Below are 20,883 nucleotides of genomic sequence, written 5' to 3'. Positions count from 1 at the left end.
ATGTCCTGTTCCTGCTTTTGTTAAAGCAGCTCATAGTGAAGCTCATCTGGGCATTCGGCATGTTCATCACTGTGGACATTGTGTGTGCACGCACATGCGCTTAAGTTACTCATAAAATATCTATATGTTAAATGTAATTCTATAAAAAGAAAGCTGTGCTTCTGCAGCTCATCTTTTTCCTTTTAGCACGTAGAAAATCTAATTGTGTGAAAGAAGTAGAAAAATTGCAAGAAAAACGAGAAAAAAGAAGATTGCAACAGCAAGAACTTAGAGAAAAAAGAGCCCAGGTTTGTAATGTAAATTCAAAAGTGTTTGTTGTTTGTAGAGAAGATTAGGTTATATCAGTGAAAATAGTTGATTTTAAAATAAATCTAAGGACTTCTTAAATTGAAGTGTGAAAATAATGTGTACGTTTTTAAAAAACAAATTACTGGTACAGATTTTTTATTGCATTCACTTATTACAGTTAAAGTTTAGTGTTATATGTTAGCCCTAAAATTGGTCTATTCTTGAAAGTAAGTATTTGTATGTAGAATCATAAACTATGTATTATAATATTGAAAACTTATAGGCTTTTATTTAGAAAGATCTACATGAAAATAGAAAGCTTTGGAAAACTACCCACAATAGATGTAAATGAAAATTATTGTTTGGACATATCTTGGTCCAACTAGGTATGGTAAAATTGGAGAAACAATATTTTGATTTATTGCACATAAAGTGAGTGTGTCTCTATTGTGTTGTTCTTTTGTTCTCTTCAGATGTTAGCAAATATTTAATAACTGGAAAATCTTTACATGTTAGAAGTTACCATATCTGTATCATTATTTGTACTGTTTCTATTAAATCACAGAATTTGTATAATGTAAGGCATCAAGCTGTTTTTAATAGTATTTTCAAGTGCCCTTAAACTGTGTTGAGCCTACAGTTCATATGTTTTGTTGTAGAATTTAAACATGACGTAGTGCTCAACCTGAAACATTAGTTTACACCTGAAGGTTACCTAAGACTATCTTCTTGAAATAAATAATACAAAGCTAGGCTTGCTGGTACAGCGTTTGTATTCCCGGCACTTGAATTGGTAAAGGCAGGGGGATTAGAAGTTCAAGGCTTCATCACTGCTACATGGTGAGTTTGAAACCAGCTTAGGTTGTCTGAGACCTGACTCCAGAAGACTACACAGAATACAGTTTATTGACACTTAGCACAAGTGCCACCTGGTGTTTCCTGAGGGAACTTGTAATCCTTAAACATCCCAGGGAGCGTTCAGTTTCTTCACATTCTGCTTCCCACCTGGCAGGTTGCTGTCCCTTTATGAAGGTGAGAATAAACTTCAGTGACAGGTCAGGACTCGAGTGCAGTCAGAACTTGAGTGTCAGTGATTCATTATTCATTGCAGGGAGGCTGTTGACCACGGCTTTTAGAATTTAAATCAAAACCTTACCAGTGTCGAATTTAAAATGAATTGCAGTCAGAATTCAATTCTTTGGCCTGTTTTCTCTTTTTCTTTGTAACTTTTAAAATATTATCTTGCTTTTGAACTGCTTAGCCTACCTCTCAGCAAGCACCTGGGAGGTAGAGGACCAAAGTTCCAGGTCAGCCTGCACTACTTGAAACCCTGACTCAAAAAAACCAGATAACATCATATTTAAGATAACACATGATCCTATGTCCTATATCATACTGGCTTTTGTTGTTTTGTTACATCTTGGCTATCTTAGAGCTAATAGAGGGGAATGAATGGGAATGAATCCATATTGTAATTTACTTTTAAGACTACGTTTATATTTAAAAACAGGACATTTATATGTAACTAAACAGCATGCTTTCATCTGCAGACGAAACGTTTTAAAGAATCCTTTAATGTGTTGACAGTAGAACTTGCATAGGCAGAGGAAAAGTAAATAGTAAATACTGATCCTTTGGGAGGATGAGTGGTCATGGACAGGGTAGGGAAAGGAGGGGTCTTTATGGATGTGACTGCAGGAACCTCACGGTGCCTTGTGCAGGCTCATGATGCTTAGATTATTGAAACACTAGATGGAGCAGTTCTGAGAGTTAGAATGTAGAGTGTGTTTCCCCAGTTCCGGCCTTTCTAGGGCTCTCTGCCAGTGTCTCAGAGTGCTCTTCCACTGCTGCATTTTCTGACATAGTTAAAGGAAATGCATTATAGATGATTTTTTAAACAGTTAAAGGATAGGTTTAGTGAGGAAACTTTGGAATTCACCAGATAAATGCAGATTAACATAATTGTGTTATTTATGTGAAAGTGATTTTGAACACATTAATCTGAATTTGGAAATTATGTCATAGTTTTAGTATGATTTTGAGTTTGGTTAACAAATGGCAGTGTCTGATTTGCAACTTTCAAAATTATATGCAACACATACCGTGTGATTATAAGTATCATTAAGTTTCAAATCCTGTCTTTGAATAGGATGTCGATGCCACAAATCCAAATTACGAGATTATGTGTATGATCAGAGACTTCAGAGGGAGCTTGGACTATAGACCCCTCACAACAGCTGATCCTGTAAGGTCCTTTGTGAATCATTACCTGAAAATGTCATATTGGTGATAAAACATTCATACTTACTAATCGTATATTTTATTTACCTGTATGGTTTCGTCTTTCCTTATGAGGTTCAGTTCCTGTAATTTCAGAAAAATCATGGCCCCTCTTTTTTTGTTCATCTTTAGTTTTAATATTAGAAGTGCTGTCCGCATATCTGCTCGTTGCAGCCAAAGCCTCCTTGTCTTCAGATGCCTGTGTATCAGCTAGTGAGTCCAGAGGAAACCTAGTTTCTTTTTTGACCTTCACACAGGCTTTGATCTCAGCTCCAAGCTTATTTAACTTTGGTTAAATCATACTGGTTTACTATTAAACTAATTTGTTATTTTTAAATACACATTATTCTGGCTTTCACTCCTAAAGGGCTATAATAGACCAGAATTCCAGTGCTGAGAACTACTCTGTAGTTCATTACCTGCTGCACAATGAAGATGCTCTTCCAAGGAGAAATAAGAATTGACCTATCATATAGAGAGTGTTTGGTTACCAAACATTTGTGTTAAGCAGAATGTTATAGACCCTGATAGGTTTCTTATTCATAAACTTGTGTTCCTGTATATTTTAGACCTTGCTACACTGCCAGATATCTCATCTGTTGCACCTGAACTCATGGTTTTAGTCTGACAATTTGTCAAACTTTAAAATAGCAGCGACAAGAGGAGAATATTCTAAGAAATCATGTATTGAAAGTAATTTTTATCTTTAAAATAAGCTTTGTCATTAATGGGGCTGGAGAGGTGGCTCATCTCCACCTCCTATGAGCAATCAGCTGTGTGTGTAGGACACAGTTTGGGTCCTCAAGGTTCCCTGCAGCACTGTGTCAGGCCATCTAACTACCTCCAGTTCCAGGGGCATCCAGCACGTACATGCACATAACTATAATATGTGCATATAATTAAAAAATGGGTTTTTTAATTGTCATTCATAAAACTAGTTATTTTATTCAGTAGTGTGAGAATACTGGGGGTTTTTGGTTTGTTTGTTTTGTTTTATTTTGTTTTTTTCCTGTTAGTATTCTTTGCTAACGTTACCTACAATAAACATTTTGAAAAGATACGAATTTGTAGAATAGAAATTTTTACTTTTATTTTATGCATCATGTCTTGAAATGAATAGGAAGTACCTTCTTAATAAGAACTGATGCTAAGAATAATACTTATAAAATTTTTATTTACTAAGTAATAGTTTATCAAAAATAAAGTTTCACAGTGCTCAGAATTCTAGTAACAATTAAAATTTGTACAATGCTAACTTTTTTAAAACTTAACCACCATAATTATGTTAAGAAAAATTTAAAAACCATAGATTATTTTCTTTTTTTATAGCATTTATAAGTCAGTAAAATAATATTTTTTAATTCCTAGATTGATGAACATAGGATATGTGTTTGTGTAAGAAAACGACCACTCAATAAAAAAGGTATGCTGCTTTGTAGGGGACTCAGTTTAGAAGTCGGGCGTGGTGACCATGTCTGTAACCCAGTACTGGGGACCTCAGGGAGACGGATTGTGAGTTCCAGGATCGTCTGCCTACTGCAAGTCCTAATGATCCGTGAGAGCCCATGGGGAGGAATGGAACTGACTCAGATAGAGTGTTCTCTCATCCCCACACACATGCCACACCATGGTGTGTGTGCGTACATTCACACAGAAAATTAAAATCATTTTATAAAGACCTCAAATCATTTTTTTAAAAATTGGGTCATTAGATCAAACTCTGTGAAAATTCCTGAACATTGATTTTTGTTTATTCTTTTAGAAACTCAGATGAAAGATCTTGATGTCATCACAATCCCTAGTAAAGATGTTGTGATGGTTCATGAACCCAAACAGAAAGTAGACTTAACAAGGTACTTAGAAAACCAGACATTTCGTTTTGATTATGCCTTTGATGACTCAGCTCCTAATGAAATGGTTTACAGGTAAGTGAATTTGTTTTAAATTAATCTTACAATTTTATTACTTTCTTGACAACTTAATGTTCTTAGTACAGTTCTCCAGGGGTGTAATGTGCTTTCTTATTCTGACATTAATTGAAAAAAATATAAGAAACTCTTTGAGTTTAAAATGTGATCTCTAGGGGTTGGGAATTTAGCTCAGTGGGAGAGCGCTTAAGGCCCTGGGTTCGGTCCCCAACTCCGAAAAAAAAAGAAAAAGAAAAAAAAATGTGATCTCTATAATACTTCAAAAGATTAGCAGTTTTTTTACCCTGGGTATAGTAGGAGGATCTCTGAGTTTGAGACTGGCCTGGTTTACATAGCAAGCTCTAGGAACACAGACTCCTGAAAGTTTGTTTTTATGCTAACTAATAGTTAATTTACACATATCATATACACATGGATATGATATTTCTGAAAGGTGTTGGAGAGATGGTTTTGCATTGAGAACACTAGCTGTTATTCCAGAAGACCTATTTTTCCAGTACCAATATGGCTCACAGCCACCTAGAACCAGTCACAGATTATCTAAGGTCATCTAACATGCATTACTATTGTCCATGGGTACTGCCCTTAGGTGTCCCACAGAGATACCCATTGGCAGAACACTCATACACATAAAATAAAAGGAAAGAACACATTCTGGGAAGTACTGTCATAAGTAATGGTATGTGAGGCACAGAAAACATACATTTTTCCATTTAATCCTTGTACTAATAAATTTGAAATGCTTATTGTGTGTTAATTACTTATTATTCCAAATCTTTACCTACGGTATGTTTACAAATAAAAGTTAAAAACCACTGTAAAATCTACTTAAATTTGCCTATTTTTTAAATCATCTTTAAGTTTGAAGGTGGTTTTAGTGAATGGAATTTTTAGTTTACATTCAACTTATAGGAGTCTGATTTGTACACATAAAATAGACACCCTAAATTTTTATGTTATATAGATTTTTGACATAATAAACATTCTTACTTCTAATAGTCACAACAGATTTTTACAGCATTGCTGTTATATTCCACGCAGAAATAGCTTTGTATTTATTCGGATGCTATGGTTTATTTCCTAATTTCATTTTGTCAAAATTCCCAGTAAACAAAACAAAAAATTGGAGCTAATAAGAATCTTAAGAATTGAAAATGTTACCAGTGAAATATTGTTAGACGAGCTTCTGTGATCTTAGACCAGTAAACTGGGAGAAAAACAAAGGACACTGGAATACTAAATAGGTACACTTTGATGTATCTATTTAAAATGGGAATTGTAATCAGAACTGGCAATTGTTTTTTTTAGCTTTCTTCAAATTTTCTCAAGCATCTGAACACATTATTGGAAGGAAACCACCTTCACAGCCAACAGATTGCAGAAAGTACTTGCCAAGAGTTTTTGTAATCCCAAAGCAAGGGTTTTATTTTAACAATGTAAGAATAGGCAGAAAATGGCCCCAAAATGTGTTGTTTTGTTTTCTATTTTTCTTGATAAAAGTGTTTGGATTTAAAATTCATGATTCAAAAGATTTTTGGTTCATTATTACCAATCTAATATTTAAGATCCTGCTATATTTTGTTAATGAAATAAACTTTATAGTACTTGGGTTGCTTATCTGACTATATTTGTGACACACGTTTTCATTCCCCTTTTTCAGATTTACTGCCAGGCCACTGGTGGAAACAATATTTGAAAGGGGCATGGCTACCTGCTTTGCTTATGGGCAGACTGGAAGTGGGAAAACTCACGTAAGTCATTTGATAAAGTTGTATCCTGCTATGATGCTGTAGTCTCCCTCTGAAAGTTTAGTTACACAGCCTAAAGTCTACTTTCTTTCCCAATGTAGACTATGGGTGGTGACTTTTCAGGAAAGAACCAGGATTGCTCTAAGGGAATTTATGCATTAGCAGGTGAGTGTCCTTTGTGTACAGAGTTTATGATATTCTTGATCATTACACAGGTCTGCTTGAGAAAGGCTCTGTATTGTTTATATCTATTGTCCAGCTATACACAGTGTATTAGATCAACTGTTCGATTTCAGATGATTTGAAAAGAAATGTCAGGCATGGTAGCACATATCTGTAATCCTACTACTTAAGAGGCAAAGGCAAGATCATCTGAATTCACAGTCATTCTCAGCTGTATAGCAAATTTGAGGCTAACAGAGATCTTTTTTAAAAAAAGACAAAGTCATAAAAGAAATGTCAGATTAAGTTCTTGGTGACAAAAACATCTTAATATATTGGGTCACTAATAAAGATGGAGTAATCTCCATTAGAGATTACTATAAACTATGTAATTGTTACTGGATCGCCCCTCCTCCCTACACACATACAGCTGACCCCAAGCTTTGTGCATGCTAGGCTACCAACTGAGCTTCACATTGACCCCTTTCAAGGATAAACAGTAGCAGCCTTTCGTGGAATGTAAAAGAGAATAGCTTCTTTTACAGCTTTATTTTTATTGACACTATTAACCTAATTTTAACTGATTCTTCTAAAAATAGAAAAGGAATTTATACAATTGTTGTATCTTAAAATTTTCAACAGCTCGAGATGTGTTTTTAATGCTGAAGAAGCCAAACTATAAGAAACTAGAACTCCAAGTATATGCAACATTTTTTGAAATTTATAGTGGAAAGGTATGTGAGAAGGTTTGTGTTCTTTTGTGGATGGGGTGGGTCTATGAGTTGCATGTATGTGGTTACGCACATGTGAAGGTGAATGTGTACATATAGAGTCTCATGGTCAGCCTCAGGGGTTATGTCTCAGGAGCCGTACGTCTTGTGCTTTTTTGAGTCAGGGACTTTCACTGTGGCCTGTAGCTGGACAGTTAGGATAGGCTAGATGGCCAGTGTGCTCCAGGGTCTCTACCTGCCCAATACTGTGATTACTGCCCTGTTTCTGGGGATCAAGCTCAGGTCCTTGTACTTGCTTGGCAAGCACTTTACCAACTGAATTGCTTTCTAGTTCCCAGACCTTTGTAAGAAAAAAATTGTGGTTTTATATGTTTATATGGTTTTTTTTTTTTTTTAAGATTTATTTGTTTTATGTTTCTGAGTACACTGTAGCTGTCTTCAGACACACCAGAAGAGGGCATCAGATCTCATTACAGATGGTTGTGAGCCACCATGTGGTTGCTGGGAATTGAACTCAGGACCTCTGGAAGAGCAGTCAATGCTCTTAACCACTGAGCCATCTCTCCAGCCCTGTTTATATGTTTATATATATGTTTTATATATAATATGTGTCTATTCATATATATTAGCCATTTTTAAGTATACAGTTTGGTGATATTCAGTACATTGCTTTGTTTTATGAACTCCACTACCACAAGATTTATATGATTGTAAATATAATAGTTGATGTTTTTTCAACTTTCAATGTTGAACATTTTTCTGAAAATAAGTCTTATTTTCGCTTTTGTAGAGGTGATTTTTTTTTCAAAGCTAGTTTTCTGATTCAAACCTGGTTTTCTCCAGGTGTTTGACTTACTAAATAGGAAAACAAAGTTAAGAGTCCTAGAGGATGGAAAGCAGCAGGTGCAAGTGGTAGGGCTGCAGGAACGGGAGGTCAAGTGTGTGGAAGACGTGCTGAAGCTCATCGACATCGGCAACAGCTGCAGGTGAGTCTGAACAGGAACTCCTGGGTCAGGTCCTGTGGGTTCAGCCTCCCAGCAAAGCAGAGCCAAAAGAGAATACTGTGATAACTGCAAATCCAAGTGTTAATGTGTCAATCTGTCCTTAATCCCATTAGAACATCTGGTCAGACATCTGCAAATGCACACTCATCTCGGAGCCATGCAGTGTTTCAGATCATTCTTAGGAGGAAGGGGAAACTACATGGTAAATTTTCTCTCATCGACCTGGCTGGGAACGAAAGAGGAGCTGATACGTCCAGTGCAGACAGGCAAACCAGGCTTGAAGGTGCTGAAATTAATAAAAGCCTTTTAGCACTCAAGGTAAGGAAAATGTAATTATGAAAGACCTTTTGCTTCTGACCTTAAGTCTGATTACTCACTTGTAAAACCTGTATCACCTTGTAAAAGAAAAGGTTCACAAATTTAAATTGTCATACTAGAAGTTATAGATTTTATTGTACATAGAATTTTTCCATGCACATATTTTTATTGTTCTTAGGAAACAAATCAACAGTCCGTTTCTGGGGTTGCTTAGCTAGATGGTAAAAGGGCTCTAGTTAGTCTGGCTTTCGTAGTGGCAGACAACTATGGAATTGAACTAAGAAAAGAATTTTCCTACCTATCAGACAGAACCCAAAAAGGAGGTATATGGTGTCCTCTCTAGGTCTATGCCTCCTAAAGACCCACAGGCATCAACCTTAAAGGGGTAGGACAAGGTGAAAAATGTTTTAAAACAAAAAATAAAAATAAAAAAAAAACCCAGAATACTGTTCACAAAAAAAGCAAGTGAAACGTAGACCAAAATAATTTAAAGGGTTATTATATTTTCCCCCTTACTCGAAAATTAGAAAGTTGAAGGATTACAATAAGGCCACTGTAGCTTTGGGCATTCCATTTAAAACCTCAACTTGTTACGACTTTCCTGTTGCCTGACATTTGAACAGTGCTATATTGTCAGGTTTTAGAATAATTGAGGTTTGTTTTTGTTGTTATTCATTTTCTTGAATTAATATTTAAGAAACCATTGTTAAGAACTATAAAATTAAGACTTTTCACAGCTCATTGGTCTTTTAAAAAGTGCTTAAAATGGGGACTGGAGAGATGGCTCAGCGGTTAAGAGCACTGACTGTTCTTCCAGAGGTCCTTGAGTTCAAATCCCAGTAACAACATGGTGGCTCACAACCATCTATAATGGGATCTGATGCCCTCTTCTGGTGTCTAAAGACAGCCACAGTGTACTTATATATAATAAATAAATAAATCTTTTTTTTTTTAAAGTGCTTAAAATGACCCTTTAATAAGGCGAAACTGCTAAGGGATGTTTTCTTACTTTTTAGGAGTGCATCCGAGCCTTAGGTAGAAATAAACCCCACACTCCTTTCCGAGCAAGTAAACTCACTCAGGTGTTGAGAGATTCCTTCATAGGTGAGAATTCTCGCACTTGCATGGTAAGTTGGCTTTGGATTTTTTGTTATTTGTTTTGGTTTTGCTTTTGTTTTTATCTTGAAGGAGTAAAACAAATATCTATGAAAGTTACAGGTTTTTCTAATTATAGTTAATTACCCTTCTATTTAGATAGATTCCACTTAAGATGCGATCCCTACCAATTTGGTGGAAAGCATTATATTGCATCTATACTATCCCACCTTTCAGTTCTAACACCTGAACACTTCATTCAGCAGATGTTAACTCACTCGCACGCCCTTGTTTCCTGGGTGGGGATGGTAGCAAACATCTCTTCATGTGCTTGGCTCTATTGCTTAGAGCTTGTTGTAGCCATGGCAAGCTGGGTAACCACCCACAGTCTGTGCAACCTTGTGTACAGTTGGAGTTCCCCGCCTCAGCCTGCCTCCTTCCTGTCTTACTGGACAGTCTGCCTTTCCCCGCATTCACTCTCCACTTCCAACCTGCCTTTCACCAGGAACTCTAAAGAGACTTCAGTAGTCCTGTGTGACATGGCGGGGCGTTGTCTCTGGAAGAGTACCATTCCATTAGCAGAAATAGGAGGGCCAGTCTGCCTTGTTCCTTTTTCTAAATATTTGCCTTCAGTTTCTGCTGGCATTTCTGCTGGATTTTAAATGACTTTCTGGTACCTTGAGAAAATTTGTAACTAAATCTTATAATGGTTATATGTAATAAATAGATATATTTAGAGTTATGTCAGTATAACCATTTAAAAGTAGATTGTAAGTTAGATCTTACTGAGCTATTTGTCACAATTATTATCTTGATTATTTATGATTTTATCTTTGCTTCTCCTTTGTAGATTGCCACGATCTCTCCAGGAATGGCATCCTGTGAAAACACTCTTAATACATTAAGATATGCAAATAGGTATGAAAGTGATTCCTACATTTTAAATTTGAAATCTAGGGAAGCCAGGCATGGTGTTGTAGCCTTTGATGATGCGGAGGCAAAATGATCACCAGTTCCATGGTATTCTACCCTCTACCATGAAGTCTGTATCACAGCTACCAGAAGACCCTATAGGTCAAGCTTTATCCCATTTCTCTTCAAAATTTCAAAATAAAGTTTTACATTTTCTTTAAAATGATTTAGAATTGTTTTGTAAAATTGAAAAAAAGGTAGAAAAATGTTGTATAATTAGATAAGACTTACATCTTTATTATTTGTCCCATAATGTGATTGTATGTTTCCATTTCAGCAAGTTATGATTCATAATATTTACTAAGTTTCAGTGATGGAAATTCTTGTTATTATTATATAATATTATTAAATATTTTTATAGATCATTAGAAATTAGGGAGTTAATTTTTTAAATTGTTCTGCTTTGTGCTGGAATTATTCCTGATGGTATTCAATTAAATACACACACACACACACACACACACACACACACACACACGGCATGCATGTATCATTTAAGTAAACAGTTCTTTCTGGTGCTGCATGTGGCTATGTTATTCACATCAGTAACATGTCCAACTTCAGTAAACAATTGAGTTGTTACATCTTAACAAACACTGAGAACTAGAAGAGTTTATGCCTTACAGTCATGATAGTTTCAGAGGCCCTTGAAATTCTGAGTTATGATAGAATTATTATTTTGTGGCGCCCTTCCCCCCACACACATAGACTCTTTTTGGAGTGATTATTTACATAACTTTATAAGTACATTTCTCTTTGAGACTCTGATACATATGTATGGAGAAACTCCACACGTGCTCCTCCCCTACCTCATCTGGATCTACTCTTTGCCCCTGAAGGTTTGAATGCCTACAGTGATGTTACACTTACGATTTTAGCCTAGAGATAAAATAACTTATGGCCTACTTCTTTTTTTTTTTTCGGAGCTGGGGACTGAACCCAGGGCCTTGCGCTTCCTAGGCAAGCGCTCTACCACTGAGCTAAATCCCCAACCCCATGGCCTACTTCTAATGTGGAAATTGTCTTAATTTTCTCAGAACATTTTTTGTTGTTTAGTCAAAATAGAGATTTTATTTTCCATCTTAAAAATATAAATTCTTGGGCTGGAGAGATGGCTCAGCGGTTAAGTAAGAACACTGTCTGCTCTTCCAGAGGTCCTGAGTTCAATTCCCAGCAACCACATGGTGGCTCACAACCATCTGTAATGAGATCTGATGCCCTCTTCTGGTGTGTCTGGAGACAGCTACAGTGTACTTATATATAATAACTAAATAACTAAATAAATCTTTAAAAAAAATATAAATTCTTATACATAGAAAAGTACCTTAAAACTGGCCAGGCAGTGGTGACGCTCGCCTTTAATCCCAGCACTGGGAAGGCAGAGGCAGGCAGAGTTTATTATCATATAAACTCTCTGCAGTTGAAGCCACTTTAATCCCAGCACTCAGGAAGCAGATGCAGGGGGGTTTCTCAGTTATATCTGGATTTCTCAAACTCTATGTGGAAAGGCCTCCCCCTCCCCACCAAAATCTCTTCAGTTGAAACAAGAAGAATCTGGGAAGCAGCTCTTAACTAGCTTCCATAAAAGTTCTGTGTTCCTTCAGAAAAGAAAATTGCTCAAACCTATTGCTCTCTACCTCGTGGTCACCTGATTTCTTTAAAATAAAGTTGTTTTCATACCTATGAGTACCTTTGAGTAACATTAGTAACTATATTTTGATGATTATTTTAGACTTTTATATTGTGGTTCTTTTGTTTCAGCCAGAGAGATTTTAAATGATAGAAGGGATTTTTAAGAAGCACTAGTTGATTGTCCTAGGGATGGAACTCAGGGGCCCTGTTTGCTAAGCATGAAGTAGGCCCTGGGTTCTCTTCTCATCTCATGGGAGAAAAATCTACGAAAGTACAAAATAGAATAGCTACTTAAAATACAAAATATAATAAAGCTTTAGGGCCAGTTTTTAATAATTTTCAAAGTTCGAGCTATGAGTTCCTAGCCTCAGACATTAATATTTCTTTTAGTATGTAGGAGTTTTTAAAAATCATTCTTAGATGCTTTTCCCAGAGTTCCTCAAGGAGGGATAGGGAATACTTTTTGTGGTAGGTTCGTATTACCGAATCAAAAAAACTTGTTTTAGATACCTGATAGAATTAAAACAAACCCCATCCATGTCTTAGGACTTTAGCTAATAAAAATTTCTGTTAACATGAAGTTGTCAGATTTCTGACTACTTAGACTACCAGTCTGAGGTATTTGCTAACCCAGCCCGTCCTCCCAATTCACTGTGTGTCTGAGGATGTCCTTAAATGCCTGCTCTTCCTGCCTCTGCCTTCCAGTTGATGGATAGAGATGTGCGCCATAGTGCCTAGCGAGATAGGGAGGGAATTTACTATACACTGTCTTCCTAGAGACTGTACTAGGGCAGTGACCATTCTAGACAAATGCTCTATTGATAAGCTACATCCCAGTCTACGAATTGTTTACTTCTCCTTTAAGACTCCGCATGGAGATGGCAGAGGACTTTTTAGGACAGAGTACCTGCTGCCTTCCCTCCCTGCGTCATGGCACCAAGGCGTAGCGTGCTCTGCATGCTGGGATCAGCGAGCGCACCTGTGTTAAAGCACTGGCCTGGGAACTGAAGGAAGTGATCTTTGTAAAGTGTTGAGCACGACACTTGGAAATTACTTATTAGTCTATTTTAGTTAAAACTATATTTTAGAAGTGTTTTATAGGAGTTTGGGGATAGTTTATAACAAAGCATATTGGAGTTAATAATCAAGATAAGTCCAACTCAGCCAATTAGTAGAATTGAGATACACTGTCAAGTATGTGGCACTTGCCTGCTGTCCTAGCATGTCAGGGAATGCAGGAGGATCAGGAGTTTAAGGTCATCATTAGCTACACAGAAGTTTCCAGAAGAAAAAAGAGAGAAATGTGGACCATAAAGAATAGTGAGGGAGTGGTTGTTCCAAGAAGAAAAGCTGTACTAGATGCTTGTGAACCAGTTTCTGAAGCAAAGGATGTGCCCTCTCGGTAAAGGAAGCACTTAGAGTGATAGAAACACAGAAGTTATTGAAAGCTTGCTTTTTAGTTTTTTGGCTTGCACAGGAGGATATGTAATAGAGAAAAATTCTGTGGGTATCACTAATAGTGTTTCTCAATGAGGAGATTCTGAAGCATATAAGAAATAAGAAATATATGTATGCATGCATATGAGTCCAGTAAGAGGGTAAAGAGACAATCTGAAATTAAACCTGTGACCGTGAATGTGGATACAAGTAGGGGTGTGTGTGTGTGTGTGTGTGTGTTCAGTTGATTTGTATGATATTAATGACACTTGACTAGGTGGTTTTGGCTTATGAAGAAAGATACCTCTAAGAAAAATAGAATTCACGTAGTATCTTAAACGGCATAGAAATGATTTGGACTCGAGTAAGTTTGTGCTTTAGTTACACCATATTCAAGTGACATACTTGATTTCTCAAGTCAGTTTTCTCATCTATGAAATGAAGATAATATAAGATTCTTACCAGGTCCTCATAATGCCCAGAAGTTAGAAGTTCTAGTATTTGAAAAAACAGTGGCGGGGTTGGGGATTTAGCTCAGTGGTAGAGCGCTTGCCTAGGAAGTGCAAGGCCCTGGGTTTGGTCCCCAGCTCCAAAAAAAAGAACCAAAAATAAATAAATAAATAAATAAATAAATAAATAAAAAAATAAAAAAAACAGTGGCTACTATAAAATGCCGGGTGATGCAAGATAGATGTAATTCAGTTATATGTAACTGTTATAGTCATTAGCAAAAACATTTTAAAGTTCCATTCCTAAAACTTACCTCCCACGTTCATAATCAGAATCGCCAACCACAAAAACACAACCAGGCTTCATAGCTAATGCAGTTCTAAATGAGTAAGTTAAAGTTAGCACATTGGATACCCTAAGACATTATAATGAATTTCATTCTCATAGCTGGTTTGTGAAGAACTCAGGGCAGGGATGATGGTGCACACGGTAAAGTGCTTGCTGCTCAAGCATGAAGACCAAGCGCCTATGTAGAAAGCTGAGCACCGCGGCGAACACCTGCAGCCCCAGAGCTAGGGACGGGAGGAGTACAGGCCGGCTCAGCAGCAGGCCTGCTTGAGTCCTGGTCTTAGGAAATAAAATGGACAACGTTCTCATTCCACAGATACATATATGTGTGTGTATGACGCTGAGATGCACACAGGCATGCAAGCGCAGGTGCACACACTCACAGTGTAGATTCACTGAGGCTGATAAAATATGCCGCTGTCCACGTGAAGAACATCTATTGATTGGGTCATGCAGTTAAAGCAAGGGACCTTCAGATTCAGGTAGTAGCCTTGCTGTGAGAAGTTTCTAGGAAGATTTATAAGAAACAGAGAAGTAAACTAGAAAGGAAAGATTTAGGGGGGGTTGTTTTGTATTTTCCTTTTTCTTTCTGTTGTCTTAGTTGGGGATCAATAAAATGTAAGTCTGGAAGCCTATTTATGAACTCTATTCTAACTGTACTCTTACAACAGTGTGGATACTCTTTCTAAACAAGGTTGAACTGTGCGTTGCTGTGTTTACCAAGAGCTCTCTTAATTCTCCCTGTTTTGGTACTGCAGAGTAAAGGAGTTTGGAATTAGTCCTTCAGACATTCCCTTCTCCCAGGGTAGTGGCAGTCGCCCTGATCTCTCTCCTTCTTACGATTATGACGACTTTTCTCCTTCGATTACCAGGTCTTGCTTTATTCTATACTTAAGATTTTTTTTTGACTAGCTTGTTTTGAATTGTGCTGCATATAAACATTTCATTTATTCCTTTTTTCAAGTCATTTTTCATTTTCACGTCATTTAGCAGGTGGTGGTTGTACTGCATGATCTGCATTTTTATGTCCTGTATTAATTTTCTTTAATGGGTGAGGTTAAAAAAAAACAAAAAACATTTTTTTTCTTTAAAAGGTTTATTAGAATTTAAAGTCCCATATTTTCCTTTTTCTTTTTAAAAGATGATGTCACTTTTTCATATTTATCTTTATTGTGTGATAAATAGTCTGCAAGGAGATATACATCCTTGTGATTCAGAAAGTATATCCTTTTAAAAGTGCGTTAACTTCAGTAGGAAATATAGCTTTTAAAAATGACAAGAGTCTGATGATCTTTAGACACTGAGGTGGTCATGGTGGCACAAGCCTTTGAGGCCACCTTGTGTGATCTGCAAATGACATCCAGGCATACATAGTGAGACCCTGTCTTAATAACTGAGAATGAAATTATTTCTTACTTATTATTATATTTTAGCTAAGCTGTATTACTGCTGAAATCTTCATAGGATTTATCAACTTCCCTGGTTTCATTAGTGGTTTCTTTATGGATCTTAACAATTTTTCTATCATAAAATGTAATTCTAATTATAGCTTATTTCTTTAAAGCATTTAATATGTATACTTTGCTAAATTCTCTGGTTATGAGCAATAATTACAGTTGAAGTAAGCATAAAATTGTTTAAACTTGCATTAAACAAACGCACAGATTTCAGATAAATTTGACCTATAAAGTGACATCATCAGTCTTCCTATGCTAGTTGAATTGCTTTTGTACTGAAATGGTTATTTTCTTGTTTGTGTGCATGAGTCTTTGCTAATTTTAGGTAACTTTTGTGTGTTTATAGGGTGAAAGAACTGACTGTGGATCCAACTGCTGCTGGTGATGTCCGTCCAATAATGCACCATCCACCAAGCCAGATTGACGACCTAGAGACACAGTGGGGGGTGGGGAGTTCCCCTCAGAGAGATGATCTGAAACTTCTTTGTGAACAAAATGTGAGTGACATAATCTTATTCTTAGTTTGTTTCATCCATAGCAGAACTTAATTGAACACTGTCACCTAGAGCAGGGATCCACAAGTCCATCCACCCCGTGACCTAAGCTACCATCTGTTCAGATCAATATAGCTGTGCTGGAATAGCTGTGCTTTTCTGGCCACTTTCTTTCCACAGTGGCCATGACGGAATGCAAGCTTATGAATCCAGAATAGTTTTCTAGCTACTAGCCCTCTGATAATAGCCTATTTCATTTTCATATTTTATGCCTACATTAAAATTTAGTGACTAGTTTAAGATTACATATAAGTACATCATATATCAATCTTTGTACAAATCTGTCGACATAATTATATGCATGAAGCAGATAAAGTAACTATTAAAAATTATGACCCCAGCAACACCCCAAAACAAAGAGAAACAAATATAACCCCAACAAAAATGCTAACATCATCAAATCTTTATTTTTCTACATTGAAATATAAAACAAATTATATAATTTCAAAGTATAATTATTTAGTTTTTTATTTGTTTATTTTATGTATATGAGTAGTACACTGTAGTTTTCTTCAGACACACCAAAAGTTATCAGATCACATTACAGATGGTTGTGAAGCACCGTGTGGTTGCTGGGATTTGAACTCAGGACCTCTGGAAGAGCAGCCGTTGCTCTTAACCACTGAGCCATTTCTCCAGCCTAGTTATTTTTAAAATATATATTCTATGAGGACAGGCAAGTATGAGTGAGAAAGCATGTGATCTTGACATGTAGTACAAACTATAGTCTCAGGACTTTTACAAGAAGATTGCTGCAAACTTGAGGCCATAGTAACTTCCAGGCTAACAAGGGCTGCAATTTAGTATTGTGTCAAGAATAACCAAGGTGGACAGGCCAGGGAGATCACTCAGTGGGTAAAAAGCTTATCAAAGTAGAAAGACCATAAAAGACAAAGAACTAAAAATGAGATACTAGATTCAGTCCATCCTCCTAAAGTTTGAAAGACACCACAGTTTTATTTTGTTGTTTTCAAAAAAAAAAACCCAACTATCTGGCTACCTAGGCATGTAGTATACACCTTTAATTCCATGAGAGGCTCAAAGCAGGAGGAGTGCTGAGAATTTGACACTAGCTTGGACTACATATCTAGTACTGGCTTACCCAGGAATGCTGTCAAGTCTAAAAATACATCAAGTAGTTCAACTATATGGGAAGCTAAGACAGGGACGATTAAGTTCAGCAGTTTGAAACCATCATCCTAAGCAGTATAGAGATACTTCTGTTTCTTTTCAAACAGAATTGCTACTTTTTACTGTAAAAATTAGTAAATGAGTTATATAGCATAAATGAAAATTAAGGTTTTGTTTTAAAAGTTTAGTTCTTGAAAATACTGATTTTGCTAATCACTGTGAAATATATTGTAACAATCAAAGATTGTGTCCTTACATCTTTCATGAGAAGAAGCTTGTGCATGGTGGCACATACCTGTATTCTCAGCTCTTGGGATGGAGGGCATCTGAGCTACATAGTATCAGGCCTGCCAGGGTAGAACCTGCTTTTTCAAAATGGATGTATGGTCTCTGTGTGTATTTTGCTTTCCTGTAGTCATAAAGTCATGTGTATGTGAAGAAAATTATTAATGAAGATAAGGCAGCACAAACTGGTAAAGCCTGAAATAAACTTAGAGTAACTAGAAGCTGGACTGTTCCAAGAGAAGTTTCTGAGGGTACGTCCACAAATAACAGTAAATTCCTGCGTGAAAATTATGTGCTTGAGAGTTGGTTGATTTACTTAGACATATTATTTTGACCCAGAGAAAGACATTGTGGCTTTTCCTCTTGTTATTTTAATAGTTTTTCCCATTTGTCTCCTAAGTTTAATTTACCTTTCTAAAAAGACTGCAGGGGGTTGGGGATTTAGCTCAGTGGTAGAGCGCTTGCCTAGGAAGCTCATGGCCCTGGGTTTGGTCCCCAGCCAAAAAAAAAAAAAAAGACTGCAAAACTGTTTTTGAGTCTGGGCTTATAGCTCAGTGGCAGAACATGAGTTTCTCAGTAGACCTCAGTGAAGGAAGAAAAGTAAAAATAAAATTTAATGACATTTAAAAACTGAGCTTTAGGTCATATTTTTAAACTTCATGTTTTAAGGAAGAAGAAGTTTCTCCACAGTTGTTTACTTTCCACGAAGCCGTCTCCCAGATGGTAGAGATGGAGGAACAGGTTGTGGAAGACCACAGGGCAGTGTTCCAGGTATGTACAGAAAGGCCCTGAGACCAGCAGGCCTTATGTTACCCAGAGCTTTCCGAACTCTTGGAATAGAACACTATTCTTCTAGACGGCTTAGTTGTGTACGTTTATATTTGTAGGTATGTTGTGGTGAATATCTGCAGTGTTCTCTTCAGTATAATGAACAGGTTGGGCGTTGGTGGCTCACACTGGTTTAATCCCAGCACTTGGGAGGTCGGGGCAGATGGATCTCTGTGAGTTCAAGGACGGCCAGACCACAAAGAGAATCCCTGTCTTGAAAAAAGAAGAGAAAAAACAAACAAATACACACACACACACACACACACACACACACACACACACACACACACACACACACACACAGGTCTGAGGATGTAGTTCAGTGGTAGGATGTTTGTTTACCATTCACAAAGCATGCCAGGGTTCATTCCCTATCTAGCTAAAAAATAAACTTTATGAAAATATTTAATTTTACTGAATAAAGATGTTGTGTCTACTAATATTTTTGAGAGTATTAGTTTAACTGTGTTTGACTTAGAATTCACAGTCTGATATGATAAATGTTTGTGAAACAACAATTTACAAGTCTTTTATTGGATTTTTATTGTTAGGAATCCATTCGCTGGATAGAAGATGAAAAGGCTCTCCTAGAGATGACTGAAGAAGTAGACTATGATGTAGACTCATATGCTACACAGCTTGAAGCTATTCTTGAGCAAAAAATAGACATTTTAACTGAGTTACGAGGTAATTTACTCTCCGTCTTTGTATGATTTGAACTTTGCATGGTATTAGGATGTGTAGCAATGAGGTTTTGTATGGTGACATACAAAGCAAGAATTATTAGACAATGTTAGCTCCTTCATTCAAAACATAAGATCATTGTTTCTCTTAAAACAGTAAAATTAAAAAAACAGCTCAGGGGATGATTCAGTGGGTGGTAAGTACTTTCTTTTTAGTGAGAACCTAAGTTTTGATCCCTGCAACCCATGTAAAGAAATGTCAGGTGTAATCACACACATCTGTTGTCCCAGTGCCCTGTGGGAGGGAAGTAGAGCCATAAAAACCCTGGAAGTTCCAGCTACTCGAGTGGTGTGTGCCATGGTAAACACCAGAGACCTTCTTTTAACATGGCTGCAAAGTAAAATTTCAGGAAAGTAACTGTCTCAGGGGCTGATCGGTTACAATTTCAGTGATGTGGAGAAGTTGGAATGTTGCAGATCCTGGGCTTCTTGCTGGTTTCTCTTGACTCCTAGTAAAGAGTCATTCCCAGTTCACTTCTGTGTTGGATCTAACTTTGTATAACTAGCAGGTAAAAGCAGACCTAACATCTTGATAAACTGATAACAACTTATGGAATGTATTAATAAAACCAGTCAAAAGATAAATGTTATGAGATAGTATCTAAGGCCAACAGCAGAGATTTCTCCATGGCTAAATCCCACCTTTCAGATGTTTCTACCATTGCGTTTTTTTAAAAAAATGGCTTCATGACTTTCTTTGTTCTGTTACTATAAAACCTTCATAAAATTATTTGTACTTGAAACATGGAATTTGGGGTAACCTAAATCTGTGTTTCTAGGTCATTGACACCCATATTGTCTCCAGGATACACATCTCGTATCTCCCTTGAAAGAGGCAAGAAACGTGTTCTTCTGAACACTACAGTACTTGTGTACTCACACGAACATGCTCACTATTGCCCTGATCAATAAAAAATTACCATTTTTCCATTGTCTCTGGTCATGTTTCATGCCCTTTCTGCCTGTGTATTTTTAAAAAATACCTTGTATATATTGATTTTTGCTCCTACTTCCCTGAGTGACTGTGTGTGTACATGAAATCAGAATGAAATTCCTATTTTTTAGCCACAGATTTGCTGCTTAAAATTTAAAACAAGCCCTTCATCAAGTTAGTGATTGGACATCATGTCATATATGGTCATTAGTGACTGTTTCTGAAAAGTTAATTTTGTAAAATATTGTATTTCTAAAAGGGAAACTTAAGCTTCCTGTTTTTTACATGTACGTCTCACCATACAGTATTGTATGTTGTGATGATTGAACCCAGGGCCCCCTGCATACCACGGAGTTACCTTGCAGCCAAAGTACAGTTACATACCCGCTGTTTAGAGCTCAAGCTTGTCATTGTTTGTCCTGTGCAACTTAACATGTTTGAGCACTCTTGCTCGTAAGCCTTTATGCACTAGAGGACAGCACATACCAGCTGTGATATGTAAAACAGCTCTAGACATGAGTAAATGTTCCTGGAAACGCCACTTCCATTGAGCACCAT

General features: G+C 36.8%; 1 protein-coding gene across 17 annotated transcripts in view; it reads left to right on the top strand.

Moving 5' to 3' along the window:
* Positions 1–20,883, top strand: part of Kif2a (kinesin family member 2A) — a 63,433-nt gene that overhangs the window by 39,936 nt on the left and 2,614 nt on the right. For 11 of the 17 annotated variants that reach the window (NM_053376.1, XM_087635732.1, XM_087635693.1 and 8 more), the window contains 14 exons: positions 187–287; positions 2,438–2,533; positions 3,937–3,991; positions 4,331–4,493; positions 6,157–6,247; positions 6,346–6,409; positions 7,049–7,140; positions 7,981–8,123; positions 8,255–8,459; positions 9,476–9,586; positions 10,405–10,472; positions 16,197–16,347; positions 18,490–18,591; positions 19,200–19,335. In NM_053376.1, the coding sequence (NP_445828.1) occupies positions 187–287; positions 2,438–2,533; positions 3,937–3,991; positions 4,331–4,493; positions 6,157–6,247; positions 6,346–6,409; positions 7,049–7,140; positions 7,981–8,123; positions 8,255–8,459; positions 9,476–9,586; positions 10,405–10,472; positions 16,197–16,347; positions 18,490–18,591; positions 19,200–19,335 (1,578 nt within the window). Of the gene's footprint in view, positions 1–186; positions 288–2,437; positions 2,534–3,936; positions 3,992–4,330; positions 4,494–6,156; positions 6,248–6,345; positions 6,410–7,048; positions 7,141–7,980; positions 8,124–8,254; positions 8,460–9,475; positions 9,587–10,404; positions 10,473–15,151; positions 15,266–16,196; positions 16,348–18,489; positions 18,592–19,199; positions 19,336–20,883 lie in introns of all 17 variants that reach the window. The other 6 variants (XM_087635672.1, XM_087635679.1, XM_087635666.1 and 3 more) reach the window with 1 other exon arrangement.

The sequence above is a fragment of the Rattus norvegicus genome, chromosome 2 (assembly GCF_021556685.1).
Source record: "Rattus norvegicus strain SHRSP/BbbUtx chromosome 2, alternate assembly SHRSP_T2T, whole genome shotgun sequence".
In the NCBI taxonomy this organism is placed as follows: domain Eukaryota; kingdom Metazoa; phylum Chordata; class Mammalia; order Rodentia; family Muridae; genus Rattus; species Rattus norvegicus.
Note: the sequence above shows the minus strand (reverse complement) of the source record. Positions and strands in the feature narration are given on the sequence as shown.